At 41.1% G+C, this 16548-nt stretch overlaps 1 protein-coding gene across 3 annotated transcripts in view; it reads right to left on the reverse strand.

Annotated features, from left to right (window-relative positions):
* Positions 1-10775: 10775 nt before the first annotated feature.
* znf462 (zinc finger protein 462) overlaps positions 10776-16548 on the reverse strand; it is a 71508-nt gene continuing 65735 nt past the window's right edge. For all 3 annotated transcript variants that reach the window (XM_010892831.3, XM_010892829.3, XM_010892830.4), the window contains exons 11-13: positions 16161-16395; positions 15792-15906; positions 10776-13888 (exon numbers count right to left, since the gene is read on the reverse strand). In XM_010892831.3, coding sequence (XP_010891133.2) covers positions 13660-13888; positions 15792-15906; positions 16161-16395 — 579 coding nt within the window. In that variant the 3' untranslated portion in view covers positions 10776-13659. The remainder of the gene's footprint in view (positions 13889-15791; positions 15907-16160; positions 16396-16548) is intronic.

Genomic DNA, 16548 nt, shown 5'->3' on the forward strand with positions numbered 1-16548 from the left:
TGTCAGGGAAGAATGTCAGGAAGATATCAGGGAAGATACTTCAGGGAAGATGTCAGGGAAGATATCAGGGAAGATGTCAGGAAGATGTCAGGAAGATGTCAGGGAAGATATCAGGGAAGATATCAGGAAGATGTCAGGGAAGATGTCAGGGAAGTATTTCTCCCATCCTCGGTTCTCTCTCCTCGTCCCCTACCCAAAACCTTTGAAGGAGAGTTCATTTAAAATCATACCCTCTAATTTGGCTTTTCAGTAAGTTTCAGTTGCATAATTACATTAATTCATTGAAAAGGTATATCACACATAAAATACAATTAATGAACTGTATCTTTGTAAAATCTTTGAAATTGTTGCGACCTAGATATACAGTGGATATAAAGAGTCTACACACCCCTGTGTAGGCTTGCCAGGTTTTTGTGATGTAAAAGAAGGAGACAAGGATAAATCATGTCAGAACTTTTTCCACTTTTAATGTGACCTATAACGTGAACAATTTACCATTTGCTAACTTCAGCCGGGCTTGGATGTTTCTTTGGATGTTTTTTTATATCCACTGTAGTTGTTTCCAATTCCCTTTTGTAGGGCGAGAGGCGTATTTCGGGTGACTGTTGTCAGTGGGTTCAGAAGGCCCCTTATTCAAGCCATGAGTCATGGGGCAAAGAGAGGGCAGAAGCAAAACTTATATATTAGCACATTAGATAGCTAGCATTTATGGACTGACTGTTCTCAAATGTTTATTGTGTAGTTCAAAAATAAATAAAGGACTCCATCATGGTGTTAAATAATGTCATTTCAAACTACTACATGTGCCAGCTAACAACATAAACTGATAAGCTAGCACCATTCTATCCATTTTCAAAGTGCCAGTGGAAATGGGGCTAGCCAGCTAGGCCACCATTACTAGCATCCCATGGCCCTGCCTGTAGCCACCACTTCACTGCAGCTCTGACAATGCCCCAGCAAGGGAGGCACTGGCTAGTTACCTCTCTCACACTGACGCTAACTGAACTGCAGTAACACAACACTTGGGAGGACTGACCAAATTACACTGTTTCATTAGTCAACTAACTTTGGTGTTCTGTGTTGTTATGGCTGTACTTCAAACAAACAATAGGAGGAAGACTGATAACAACTGAGCTGGAGCATCAGACAATTAGCATATTCAATTAGCAGTAGATTTAAAAGGTGGAACTTCAAGTCAGGTCAGAACCACTGAGGAATCTCTGGGCTGCAGCAACCTAGTGGTTGCTATGTTAACAGCTTTGTTCCCGGAAATAGTCTAGTGGTTAAAGAATCTCACCATCACTTCTAATGATGCCAAATTGAATCTTGAGCTGGCAAGAAGACAAAATAAACACTCAAAAATACTCCTTGAAATTGTATTCCCACTTCCATTGTACTGTGGAAAGAAATAAGTATCTATCTGTAGTATCTATATTTCAACAATTCCAACTCGCTTGTTTAAATCATTTCACATTCTGTATTCAGTCAATTCCGTGTGTAACAGTCACTGACTCTGATCTTTATGAACAGCCAATCTGACTGAGAGGACCCTGTCAAGTGTGTGATATGTTGGAGCTCAATGAGGTCACTGCCCGTGGCATTCTGCTGCTCTCTCCTCCTTTTTCTCTCTTTCTATCTCTTTTTCTCTTTCATCCCCTCTACCTTCCTTTCTTTCCTTTCTTCTGCTCTTTCCAATCTTCTCATTCATTGGAGAGTGTTCAGGCATTTCTGCTACTTTCAGAAAGAGCTCTAGTTTAGCTGTTTGCCATGGCTTCTCTTCACTCTTGGTCTTTAAGGGTTGTAAGTCTGCTGTCGGCCCCTCAGAAGTGATGAGCTTCAGAGATTACTACTCCTGATCCCTCGTGTCTTGGAGATATTTTTAAAGATGATGTTAGACGTGTGAAATGCTTCCAAAATAGACGTTAGGAAATACTGAGCTAACATTAGGACTTTGTCTTGGATGCACAAAGAGAAGAGAGACCCAACTCAAAATGACACAGCGTGAGTTGATCGCAGGTTAGATCTTTTAACACCAGTAGCTTATTCTAAAAATCGCTGAGGGGCTGTCTTTTATATTATTAGCCCACTCTTTCTGTGTCACAAGTGTGCCTCCTGTGTACAACTGGTAGCCTGGCATTCCTTTAGTTGGTGGTTTGGATCAAATTAACTCAGCTCCCATTTCCACTGATTCAAGGGACAAGTTGTGGAGAAGTTGTGATGGAGCAAGTAAGTAAAACCATATACTGGAGGAAGGGGTGGAACACAGATCTGGAGACTACTGGGATGCTTGCTCACTTTTCCTGTGGACAAACTGTTGTGGGGGTGGCTTTGATCACTCTCTGTCTGTGACAACCACCCAACAGGACAGTCAATATAGGCTATGGTAAAACTACAGAATTGTAGAGCACAATATACAGTACATTGTAGGAATTGGCATTTCCAGCATGTCCAAATCGACCCTATGTATGTTGCCCACATTGGGTCAATGATCCTCTGCTCACTGACTCCACATAGACTCCCCAAGGCATTGGTGCAGTGTTGGCAGCCCATCAGGTCGGGGCACTGATGGTGGCCTTTAATTATGTAACCTTTTTGGATCAGCTGTTACACTGTATCAGAAACCCAACATATTCTGTGAGTGTATAAATACATATATACATACATATATACACTGAACAAAATTATAAATGCAACACTTTTGTTTTTGCTCCAATTTAAAATGAGCTGAACTCAAAGATCTAAGACTTAAGGCCTATTTCTCTCAAATATTGTTCACAAATCTGTCTAAATCTGTGTTAGTGAGCACTTCTCCTTTGCTGAGATAATCCATCCACCTCACAGGTGTGACATATTAAGATGCTGATTAGACACCATGATTATTGCACAGGTGTGCCTTAGGCTGGCCACAATAAAAGGCCACGCTAAAATTTTCAGTTTCACTGTATTGGGGGGGTTTGGGGGGTCCGGGGGTTCTGAAAACGTGTGTTTGTTGTCCATAACACACGCCTGCCCATACCATAACCCCACCGCCACCATGGGCCACTCGATCCACAACATTGACATCAGCAAACCACTCACCCACACAACGCCATAAATACTGTCTGCCATCTGCCCTGTACATTGAAAACCAGGATTCATCCTTGAAGAGAACACCTCTCCAAAATGCCAGACGCCATCGAATGTGAGCATTTGCCCACTCAAGTCGGTTATGACGACGAACTGCAGTCAGGTCAAGACCCCAATGAGGACGACAAGCATGCAGATGATCTTCCCTGAGACGGTTTCTGACAGTTTGTGCAGAAATTCTTTGGTTATGAAAACCGATTGTTGCAGCACCTGTCCCCGGTAACTGGTCTCAGACGATCTTGGAGGTGAAGATGCTGGATGTGGAGGTCCTGGGCTGGTGTGGTTACACGTGGTCTGCGGTTTTGAGGCCGGTTGGATGTACTGCCAAATTCTCTGAAATGCCTTTGGAGAAGGCTTATGGCAGAGAAATTAACATTCAATTCATGGGCAACAGCTCTGGTGGACATTCCTGCAGTCAGCATTCCAATTGCACGCTCCCTCAAAATTTGCGTCATCCATGGCATTGCACTGTGTGATGGAACTGCACATTTTAGAGTGGCCTTTTATTGTGGCCAGCCTAAGGCACACATGTGCAATAATCATGGTGTCTAATCAGCATCTGATATGCTGATATGCATCTGATATGCCACACCTGTGAGGTGGATGGATTATCTCGACAAAGGAGAAGTGCTTACTAAAACAGATTTAGACAGATTTGTGAACAATATTTGAGAGAAATAGGTATTTTGTGTACATAGATATTTTTTTTTGTTCAGCTCATGATAAATGGGGGCGAAAAAAAAAGTTTTGCGTTTATAATTTTGTTCAGTGTATTCACCGTTCAGCAATAACATAATGACCACTGACAGGGGAAGTGAATAACACTGATAATCTCGTTAACTTGGCACCTGTCAGTGGGTGGAATATTTTAGGCATCAAGTGAACATTCTGTCCTCAAAGTTGATGTGCTAGAAGTAGGAAAAATGGGCAAGCATGAGGATCTGAGTGACTTTGACAAGGGCCAAATTGTAATGGCTAGATGACTGGGTCAGAGCATCTCCAAAACTGCAGTCCTTGTGGGGCGTTCCCGGTCTGCAGTGGTCAGTACCTATCAAAAGTGGTCCAAGGAAGGAAAAGCAGTGAACCGGCGACAGAGACATGGGTAGCAAGGCTCATTGATGCACGTGGGGAGCGAAGGTTGGCCCGTGTGGTCCGATCCAACAGACTAGCTACTGTAGCTCGAATTGCTAAAAAGTATAATGCTGCTACTGATAGAAAGGTGTCAAAAACACACAATGCATAGCAGTTCGTTGCATATGGGGCTTCGTATCCGTAGACTAGTCAGGGTGCCCATGTTGACCCCTGTCCACTACCTGAAAGTCACCTACAATGGGCATGTGGGCATTCAGAACTGGACCACGGAGCAATGGAAGAAGGTGGCCTGGTCTGAACAATCACGTTTTCTTTTACATCATGTGGCCGGGTGCGTGTGCGTCGCTTACCTGGAAAACACATGGCACCAGGATGCAAGAAGAAGGCGAGCTGGCGGAGGCAATGTGATTCTTTGGGCAATGTTCTGCTGGGAAACCTTGGGTCCTGCCATTCATGTGGATGTTACTTTGACACATACCACCTACCTGAGCATTGTTGCAGACCATGTGCACCGTTTCATGGCAACGGCATTCCGTGATAGCATTGGCCTCTTTCAGCCCTGCCACAAAGCAAAAATGGTTCAGGAATGGTTTGAGGAACACAACAACAAGTTCAAGGTGTTGAATTGGCCTCCAAATTCCCCACATCTCAATCCAATCGAGCATCTGTGGGATGTGCTGGACAAACAAGTCTGATCCATGGAGGCCCCAACTTGCAACTTACAGGACAAAGGATCTGCTGGTAACATCTTGGTGCCAGATACCACAGCACACAGTCAGAGGTCTAATGGAGTCCATGCCTCGACGGGTCAGGGCTGTTTTGGCAGCAAAAGGGGGACCTACAAAATATTAGGCATGTGCTCATAATGTTATGACAGAGCGGTGTATATATATTTATATATTACTGTATATACAGTGGATATAAAAAGTTTCATCTTGTGATGTAAAAGAATGAGACAAAGATTACGTTTCCCACCTTAAAAGTGACCTATAACGTTAACAATTCAATTGAAAAACAAACTGAAGTATTTGATTTGATTGAACCGGGCCTTAGTCCACCCTGACTAAGGCCCGGTTCCAGCTGACAAAAAACAGCCCCCAAGCATTATGTTGCCACCACCATGGTTCACCGAAGGTATGGTGTTCTTTAGGTGATGTGCAGTGTTGTTTTTGCGCCAAACATACCTTCTGGAATTATGGCCAAAAAGTGAAACCTTGATTTCATCAGACCATAACACATTTTCCCATGTGCTTTTGGGGGACTTGATGTTTGTTTTTGTAATGTTTTAGATGTTTTTGGATGTTTTTGGATGTTTTACTTTGTAAGAAAAGGCTTCCGTCTTGCCACCCTATCCCATAGCCCATTCATATGAAGAATACGGGAGATTGTTGTCACATGTAGCACACAGCCAGTACTTGCCAGAAATTCCTGCATTTCCTTTAATGTTGCTGTAGGACTCTCGGAAGCCTCCCTGTCCAGTTTTCTTCTCTTTTCATCAATTTTGGAGGGACGTCCAGTTCTTAGTAATGTCTCTGTTGAGCCATATTTTCTCCACTTGATGATGACTGTCTTGGTATATGCTTTGAAAATTATTCTACTGAGTGATATCTTTCAACAATGAGATCCCTCTGATGCTTTGGAAGCTCTCTGCGGACCATGGCTTTTGCTCTGAGATGCAACTAACTGGAAAATCCTAATAGAACATCTGAACTTTATTTGTGATTAATCAGAGTCACTTTAAAATGGCAGGTGTATAATGACTTCTATTTAACATGAGTTTGAATGTGATTGGTTATTTCTGAACACAGCCACATCCCCAGTTATAAGAAGGTGTCCACACTTATACAACCAGGTTATTGTAAGGTTATTATTGTTATTATTTTTTCTCAAAGATTTCAGTTTATTTTTCAATTAAATTGTTCACATTATAGGTCATATTAAAAGTGGGAAAAGTTCTGACATGATTTATCTTTGTCTCATTCATTTACATCACAAAAACCTGGCAAGTCTACACAGGGGTGTGTAGACTTTTTATATCCACTGTGTATATATATAAACTAGGTAGTAGGAGTCCTGAAATCTGATTGGCTGTTAACTGTGGTGTAGGAGAATGTATGCTGTCGGTATGACATCTCTTCACTTTTTACTGCACTAATTGCGTTGGTAACTGGTTCATAATGGCAATAAAGCATCTCAGGGGTTTGTGGTATATTGCCAATATAACATGTGTCCATGTACTCTGCAATGTGTTGTGCATAAGAACAGCTCCTAGTCATGGTATATTGGTCATATACCACACCCCCGCCTCCTGCCATACCACTTAAAGATATATTTATTCCACAGTATTGTTGAACTTGGCTGGAAGTCACAGTATTGTTCCTGATGGGCTGGAAATTTGTTCTAGAATGCACATTAATTCCTGATATACAGAAGAGTTGGATGTCTTTTGGACAGATAAATTGGACACCAAATCATGACGGAAAAGACTACAAAACCATTACATATAGAAGGGGACAAAATATCAACATTCATGGAGGAGTTTATCCTGCTTTTACCAGTTTCCAAAATTAGATTAGATTCAACTTTATTGTCATCGAACAAGTACAAGTTAGATGCAGTTAGCTTCTAACCAGAAGTGCAAATAGAAGAGGTCAGAAGATTTACAATTATTATAAGTCTTAAGAATGTGTATATTACAAGTGGAATGTATAGATGCAATAATGGCAAATGCAGTACTAATGGCAATATTAAATGCGCTGTTAAGGCAAATAGAGCAGGGCAGAAAATGTGCAATTATTAAGTATAATTGTATAATAGTTGTGGTATAATAGTTGTGTGGGTACAAATGGCAGTTCTAAGTGGCATTCTAGATGTGCAATCGAGGCAAATGAAGAAGTATGTTAGCATGTACAACCGGGATGCAGAGATTGCAGCAATGAGGTCCCCGGGGTAAACATGCCTATGTAACAACTATAAAAATGCAAGTACGATGGCAATTCTTAATGTGCAAAGAGCCAAACTGATTGTGCAAGTTGCATGTGCAACTGAAATGCAGGGATAGCAGCAGTGAGGTTGCTGAGGTAGACACGTACCTCTGACAACTGAAAACATTATCAGACTTTGCAAGGCAGTGTCAGGGTAGTACAAAGGGAGTAGTGTAACAAGGTCCCTGAGAGATGGGGGGGTATGGTTAGTGATGGGTCACAGAGTTCACAGATTTCTCTGGGTCACAGTGTTCAGCAGGGTTACAGTAGATGGAAAGAAACTGGTCCTGAGCCTGCTGGTGCAGGAACGATGAGACAGGTACCGCCTGCCTGATGGTAGGAGGGCAAGCAGTTGGTGGGATGGATGTGAAGGGTTCATGATGATCCCACGTGCCCTGTGCAGGCACTGGTTGTGCAGGAGGTCTATGATGGCTGGAAGCTGGGCACCAGTGATGTGCTGGGTGGTTTTCAGCACCCATTCCAGGGCCTTCTGGTTGACTACGGAACTACCACTAAACCACATTGTGGTGCAGTTAGTCAGAATGCTCTCAATTGTGCAGCGGTAAAAGTTCACAAGGATCTTGGTGGACAGGCGGGCTTTCCTCAGCCTCCTTAAAAAGTACAGGGGGGCACTGCTGTGCCTTTTTGTCCATGGCTGAGGTGTTGAGGGACCAGGTGGGGTCCTCGGAGATGTTGACACCCAGGAATTTGAAGCTGGACACACGATGAGAACTGGGGTGTTACTCCAGCCTTTAGAATTCCTGTGATCCACAATGAACTCCTTAGTTGTCTTTGCGTTGAGGGCCAGGTTGTTGACAGCACAGCATGCTGCCAGGCACTTGACTTCCTCTCTGTAGGCTGACTTGTCATTGTCACTGATCAGGCAGTGAACTTGATGATGGTGTTGAAACTGTGTAGAGGAACGCAGTTGTGGGTAAAGTACAGGTGGGGGCTCAGCACTCAGGATCAGGGTGGAGGAGGTGAAGTTTTCTAAACTGAGAGACTGGGGTCTGTTAGGAAGTCCAAAATCCAGTTGCAGAGAGAGGGGCTGATCCCCAGGTTATGGAGTTTGTAAAATGACAACCTATGCAAATATATTCTAGGGTAATAAAGAAGGGGGGGAAAAGGAACATGTATTTTACAATATGAAGAAATTACATATTTCCTTTCATAATTCCGTAATTAATCAGTGAAATTCTGCTTTTAGATATTTGGTTGCTACGGGCACGACCCATAGGTTCATTCAATTAGTTCTGTATTTATGGAGGCTTCCCAAAATTCCCGATATGTAGGCTTAAAAGGCAAAAACAACAAAATAAGCAAACATTTACTAGTAAAAAAAGAATTTTTTTAACTAATCAAACAACTTTGGTCATGTCTGTACCAACAAAAACCTGAGAAAGCATGAGTTTATTAATAAAACACTCAATAAAACATTTAATATATTTAAATGAAAACACATTGTCTATCAGTAAATATTTGCTTATGTTGTTGTTTTTATAACATGGTATACTTTGGTTTCTAGGAAAAAAATTCATCTTATTAAGGGTTATATACATGAATAAGCTTCCTGCACATCTATACTGGCTGTTTGGCCAGCTCTTCTTTTGCAAACTGCTCCAATTATCCCTGATTTAAAAGGTGGCTCCCAACTGCTGTTTTCAGATCTCTCCATTGATTTTCAATGCGGTTTCGATTTGGACTGCTGGTTTCAATTTGGACTGCTGGCCAATTCAGAAAAGTCTAGTGTTTTTTTTTGTATTATTCCTGGGTGCTTGATGAAGTGTGTCTGGGGTCATTGTCCTGCTGGAAGACCCATAACCTTTGAAAGACACACATCTTTCTGACACTAGATTCGACATGCCTTGCTATTTTCCTGATTTCATGATCCCATACACACGTTCAACGCATCCAGTGCCAGCAGCAGCAAAGCAACCCCAAAACATTGCTGAACCTTCTCCATGTTTAGGGAAAGTGTTTTTCTTTTGAAGGCTTAATTATGTTTAATTCCAAACAGAGATAATGTGCTTTACCAACATTGTTTAAGGTGGCAAAGTCAGTTACCTTAATGGAGTATTTTGTTTTGGACTACAGTAGGATAGCTTGTATTGGAAAGGTATAGGACAGTGTTGTAATACTGTTGTTAGACTGTATTGGACTGGAATATTCTAGCCTGTCCTGGACTGGTTTAGGCTAACTTGTGCTGGGCTGCTATAGGATGGCTTGCTTTGGACTGATGTGAGCTTGTTGTAGGTTGATGTTTGAGTGCTTTAGGCTAGCCTGTGTAGGGCTGGTGTGGGCTCGACCCTGCCCAGCTTGCCTACCAAATCCTGCCATGGGGCTGAAGGTTTTTTTTTTTTCCATCAAAGAATGAAATATAACCAAACTTACATTCTATCAGGTAGTTGTAATAATTCCCCTGCTGTCAAAAGCTAATCTTTCTGGTACATTTTGATGGTTGTCTTTGGGTTTTTTCTCAGACCTGTGGACAGACGTGGAAAGAAACTCTGTGAATATAGCCTGTCTTTGTCTGTCAGTTTCCCAACCTAAAAGACTCTCTGTCAAATTATTTTATCTATGACTGAGGTGAGGGGAGTCATTCAGTGTCCCAAATGTGTACATATTCTCGCAGTGTACTAAACTTGACCAGAGCCAGGTCAAATGTAGTGCACTGTATCGGGAATATGGTGCCCTTTGGGATACAGACTCACTATGGCTTCTTCTGTCAACCTTCTCTTTGTCCTCTGCAGCCCAGGGGTGGGTGCATCACTCCGCTAACATGGCAGAAGATGCATAAAGACATTTGATCTAACAGAAGATTGCTACCGTCAGAGAAATTCAAACAAGCCACATTTGAGGACCACAACTACAGCAAGCGATGTAATTAATTAATTGGTATCCATTTTTAATTCTCTGCATTAATAATGATTACATAAAAAATATGATTACCACCCATGATGACCAGAATGGGTAATGTAACTGAAATAATAAATGACCAATGAAAAGTTTAAAAATGTAGTGCCTGAGATAGCACAGATTGTGCAACACTTGTGTATTATTTTATCTTAAGGAAGCACACCTGTTCTGTTCTTGAATGTCAAGCTCAATTTGGTTACCTTGGAGCTTACCCATTTACAATTATAACATCTATCATGATTGGTATACGGAAATATAGTGCCTGTACAAACTGTTCTTTTTGGAGTGTTAGTAACTCAACACAATGGTAAGATGAGGCTGGTTGGACAACACTTGTAGAATGGGATTGAAATCAGGAAACATTTGCAAGAAACATGAGTTTCACATTTTTTTCCTCTCTCAAGTATTTCATAATATAAAACTAATCAGCAATAACTATAATTGATTTTGATTGACACAGTTTTAAAATAAAATATAAATTAGAGCAAAAATTTTCGATTGGAAACAAAAGACCAGACTAGAAACAAGACAAGGCCCAGGATAGTGCTGTATTGTGAGCCGCTGCCACATATACTTCCTGTCAAATAAAGCCAGAAGCTTCCAGAAGCGCAACTCTGATCCCTGACAACAAGAGCAACAACAAAAAACAAACCACAGCACCGTTATCTGATAACTTTATTAACAAGTTAAAAAAAGACAATGAATTACAATATTTACAGAATATCCAGAGATAAAATGGAATAAATTGTAAACAATCAGTCTAGGCGACATCACAACCCACCATCAGGAATCAGATTTTCACAGGAGAAAGGCAAGATGGATAATCTAAAGTGGTCAAACTATCAAGAACAGTCTGAAGAGAAAAGACGAGGAGAGCAACAAAATGGAAACAAACTCAATATATACATACAAGTATCCAGTGTGTTATTATGACAAGCCGGGGTTAAGTTGAAAGATGGGAGGGGCATGGGGTACAGTGAGACACTGTATACAGTGTCGCTTTAATAGACTTCCGTTAAACTTTTACTATTGGGGGGACAGAGACAGGACCACTGTTACAAAATCCCTATTCAACCCCTGGTTATACAGTCAAGGTGAGCCTGCTAACAGCTGCCACTTAAAAAAGCGTTTTTCTTAAACAAACATTTCTCTAACGGGTTCATGTTTAAAAGGCTAGGCTAGTGCTTTTAAAGGAAAAAAGGAGACGGGGTATAAGATTCAGCACCAAATCAACCCCACGTGTTTGTTTTCAAGGTACAAAATGAAGAGAGAATTCCTATCAACCAGACGTTGTACAACAGCTTATTATTACAATTCGGTTTGGGAGTCGGAAGAAACGGCTCACTCCAAGTTTTTTTTTTACTATTTTGATTTGATCATTTTTTTGTTGTTTAATATGAGACCAACACCTAAAGGAAAAAGGTTAAAGTATCCTTTCTGAAACACCACAGCTTCAAACACTTGACGAGAAGTTTGTTTTTCTGTACACGGCTGCATGTTGCATGCTTCATAGCTGTCAGAATGCCCCCCATACGGGGCTACCAGAGCCATGTATTTATGTCTCTGGGTTCCAACCCACACTTGCAATAATAGTTCAATACTCAGGTAAGTCAAATATTTTGGTGCCAACAGCACATCCATTTTTGTCCATCTCTGTTGTTTAGATGCCTTAACAGAATTATATTACAGATATACTGTCAATTAATTTGTATTGGTTTGTTTGTACTTTTCTAACCAGCCAGTGTTGGAAAGAAAGCATTTCTGTCGATGAAGCGTGAAATATTTACTATTCATAACTGTAATAAGGCTTTGGGGTATTTGAGCAGCAACTTCCAACATATACAATCTCTGCCTTATTTGTTGAAACAGCGTAATCTAAAAAGAATACAGAAGAACAGGCTCTTCGGAATCATCTCCATACACAATGATAGAGTCATAGAATACAGCATTTACACTGGAGAATGTTTGTTTTAAACACCCGAGTGTTCTACTTTCACATTGCTGGTCAGTCACATTTACAATCCTTTTCCCTAGCATACGTACAAGTTGTTTTACAAATGCTGTCAAAAATTCTGTTGATGGGGTGAATGAGCTGCTAAAATCATGCTATTTTCCACACGTTAATGTCAGAAAGAGAAACGACTGCTTTAGGATGTACAACAATCCCTCTTCAACTGATACTGATGGTATGTACTTTATCACCAGACTACAGTGTAAGTTGTTTAAAACATCATTAAACTGGCTATAAATAGACAAAAATAGCAAGGGGACCTAACCGATCAATGCCACAATAATAAATATTATTGATTCAAGCTGCTGGTTATCATGTTGTGGGAACACTGTTGCTTCAGTTTACTTTCAAATTTCTCATTCAGTGTCAGAAGATGGACAACAGACAATTAAAGCAGTAGTGAAGAGTGGAAGTGCTGGGAATGCCTAAGGCTGAAGGCATATGTATCATATTCAGAGGAACTACAGAATATAGCAATTTGCCAAATATAAACTTTGGGGCAAAAGTCAAGTCAATCTTCTAGAAATGTAAAAAAAATCATAGTTTGATATATACTATAGATAAATAAGGTGCAACTATTCCTCAAGGAATTCTTCTACTTGATTACCGCAAGGCTAAAAATGCACAAAAAACTACTGCAAAGTAATCATTCGGGTCAAATCACAGAAATTATTCTACTATGTATTTTATAGCAAGTATGGATTGGGTGGATGGTTTCATTGAGAAGACTAGGATCAGGTCCCCCTTGTCTATACAAGCAAATATGACAATATAAAGGCTAAACTGATCAGCTCTCCTACTCTGAGACTGGTATGAATGCGGGGCAAGGCCATGGTGAGCCATGTCTCACACACTGTCTCACAACATTACAATACAATGGGATTAAAAGGACATTAGGATTTGGTTGGTAGCAGTGAGGTTACAGGGGTGTAAGGGAGCTGAATGCGTTACCTCGTACAGTAGGTTCTCTATTGTCAAAGAAGCCCTGCACTATAACTCAGGTCAAAGGGGCTTTCAGACACATATGCCTTTATCTAAACACAAAATACCCCACATTTTAACATAATATCCCAACATTTTTTCCATCAAATTCTGACATTCCTTCTCTCTATTTCAGACATGTTGTGTGGGAAATATGAACTGTTTCTTTTTACAAAATTAGTAGACATGAACTCGGACATCGACTGTACAAACTGCAGATTTGACCTGAATGTGTGCTTTACAGTACCATTCACTATTGGTTACCAATATATAACATCTGTCCTACGGGACCAGTGACTCATTTTAAGGTTCAGCCATTAAAAAAATGTAGGATGTAACACAACCTATAGTTTCCAACATGTAACACTTAAAATCTAACAATGCTCTGAAAGGTGAGAATTATTTTGACTTTTTTAATTTCCATCTTTTTCTTTTTTTTTCTTTAGCAGCCTATTTTCGATACCCAACCTAATATCAACCCAAGCTAATGTATGATATCTAGCACAGTCACTACAATGTTAGGCCACAGTATATTTATCTTCCAGCTTCCTATAGGTCATTTTTGGTCTCAAGCATTTCTTTGTCATCTTCCTCATTACGATTTTTACTGCTCTGAGATAGGTCAGAGGCACATCCTCTCTCCACCTCCATGCCGTTGCTAGATAGGTCCGCTCCTCTGTCTGTCATTGTCACAACCGTAGATGAGCCAGTGGGAGGCTGAGCTGAGGCATCTATTGCTGGGGTGGTGGTAGTGTCTGTTCTGCTGTTGGTAACAGTCCTGTATGGGAATGGGAGGGGGAAAGGTCAATGTCCATCACCACAGGAACATTCTAGGGGAAAACAGGCGGAAGAGAATAGGCGGGAGGAAGGAATAATAGCGAGCATGTGTGTATTTAACCGCATCAGATATAGTGTTGCAGAATGTGTTTCAATCTAGCCCACTGCTATTTCAGCAAAATTCTTTACAGCAAATAATCTCTAAACAACATATACTACCGTTCAAAACGCTTGGGTCAATTAGACATTTCCTTGATTTCTAAAGAAAGGGCAACATTTTGGTTCATGATCAGAGTGTACAGTGTAGACATTGTTAATGTTGTAAAGGACAATTGTAGCTGGAAACAGCTGATTATTAATGGCATATTTATATAGGTGTACAGAGGCCCATTACGAGTAACCATCAGTCCTGTGTTACAATGGCACATTGTTTGCAAATCCATGTTAATCATTTTAAAAGGCTTACTGATCATTAGAAAACTATTTTGCAATTCTGAAAACTGTTGTGCTTTATTAAAAAAGCTATAAAACGGTCCTTCTTTAGACTAGTCGAGTATCTGGAGCATCAGCAATTGTGGGTTTGATTACATGCTCAGAAACAAAAACCTTTTTTCCTCTTTAGTCTATTCTTGTTCTGAGAAATTGCTAAGAAACTGAATAGCTCGTATAACGCTGTGTACAACTCCCTTAACAGAACAGGGCAAACTGGCTCTAACCAGAATAGAAGGTGGGAGTCCCCGGTGCACAACTGAGCAAGAGGACAAATACATAAGAGTGTCTAGTTTAAGAAACAGATGCCTCACATGTCCTCACCTGGCAGATTCATTAAATAACACCTGCAAAACACCAGTTTTAACTTCAACAATGAAGAGGTGAACTTCAACAGTGAAGAAGTGACCAGTGAAGAGGTGACCAGTGAAGAGGTGACGCCATATCTCAGACTGGCCAATAATAAAAAAAAGATTAAGATGGGCAAAATAACACACACACTAAACAAATGAAGATTGGATAAAAGTGTTATGGAAAGGCAAAGTTATTTTTAACATTAGTGAGACACAGACTAAATGAGGAGTGCTTGACCCCATCGCTCAAGCATGGTGGAGGCAATGTGATGGTCTGGGGCTGTTTTGGTGGAGGTAAAGTGAGAGATTTGAACAGGGTAGAAGGGATCTTGAAGAAGGGAGGCTATCACTCCATTTTGCAACGTCATGCCCAGTGGCGTAACTGTCGGGGTGGCAGGAGGTGCGGTTGCACCTGGGCCTGCGGTGGGCATCTTGCACCCTGGCCTGGCGTAACCACGCTACACCAGTGGTCATGCCATACACTGTGGATGGCACTGGATGGCCAAATTCCTCCAACAACAGGGCAATGACCCAAAGCACAGCTCCAAACTATGCAGCTTAACCGCATAGTATGTAAGAAGTGCCCATCAAGCCAATCTAACTTGTGGGAGGTGCTTCAGGAAGCATGGGGTGAAATATCTTCAGATTACCTCAACAAATTAACAACTAGACTGCCAAAGGTCTGCAAGGCTGTAATTGGTGCAAATGGAGCATTTCTTTGATGAACGCAAAGTCTGAAGGACAAAATTATTATTTTAATAAAAAATCATTATTTCTAACCTTGTCAATGACTATATGTCCTATTCATTTTGCTATATTTCCTATTCCAACTAATATTATGTATGTTTTCATGACCCCAAACTTTTGAATAGTAGTGTATATTTTAAAAACCAAAACAAAGTACAATATAAACACACCCTTGTGTAGCTAAAACAAAACTATGGGAGCCATCAAGCTCAGATACAAATATTTAAAATGTGTGTGTATCTCGGTGTGGGAGAGACCAAAGAGAGACAAGGGAAGACCTAGAAAAAAGAGAGGAACAGACGGAGGGAGACTCACATGCCATGTCGGAGGACGTGTCGCTCCCACTCTAAGCTGTTGGTGAAGCAGCGACCGCAGAACTCGCAGGGGAAGCGCTTCTCGGCAGACCCAGTCCCACTGCTGCTCGGGGACACTACAGTGAAAAACAGATCGGGGTAAAGACAGGACCACGTGATATGACATCAGCAGCGACGGATACAACAGAGTCCTCGTCACGTCTGATTACAAGGTTGGAGTCAATTCCAGCTCAATTCGGAATTAGAATGTTCTGTTCCCAAACAGACAGCATTGAATGGTTACTGACCCCAACCCTGGCAGTAACAGGGAGATTAAGACTGATTTAATATCGTTGGTCTTTATGTTACTCAAATTATGATCTTTGATAACCTTTTGGAGCAGGCCTTTCTGTCTCTTCCTCTTGAATCGCATCTTCTTCCTCTTCTTCAAACTCCTCAAGCTCTTCCTCTCTACACTCCTCTATCTCTACTTCATCCTCCATCATCTCTTCCTCCATGGCTCCTAATCCATCTTCCTCCTCTTCCTCGGCACTACTGTCTCTCTCCTTCATAGCTTCCAGTTGGTCCAGATTGACACGCCCCATCGACTCAAAGTTACGGATCACCTGATTGACAAGAAGAGACAGAGTTATGATACCACTGATTCATCAGTATCAGTTGTAGTGGAGAGTGAATGGAAATGTAGTCCAAGCCCTTTTAAATGAAAGGGTTTACCCACCCTTTCTGCATGAAAATGCATTGAAAGTATTAGGATATCA

This window comes from Esox lucius, chromosome 14 (genome assembly GCF_011004845.1).
Source record: "Esox lucius isolate fEsoLuc1 chromosome 14, fEsoLuc1.pri, whole genome shotgun sequence".
NCBI classification, from domain to species: Eukaryota; Metazoa; Chordata; class Actinopteri; order Esociformes; family Esocidae; genus Esox; species Esox lucius.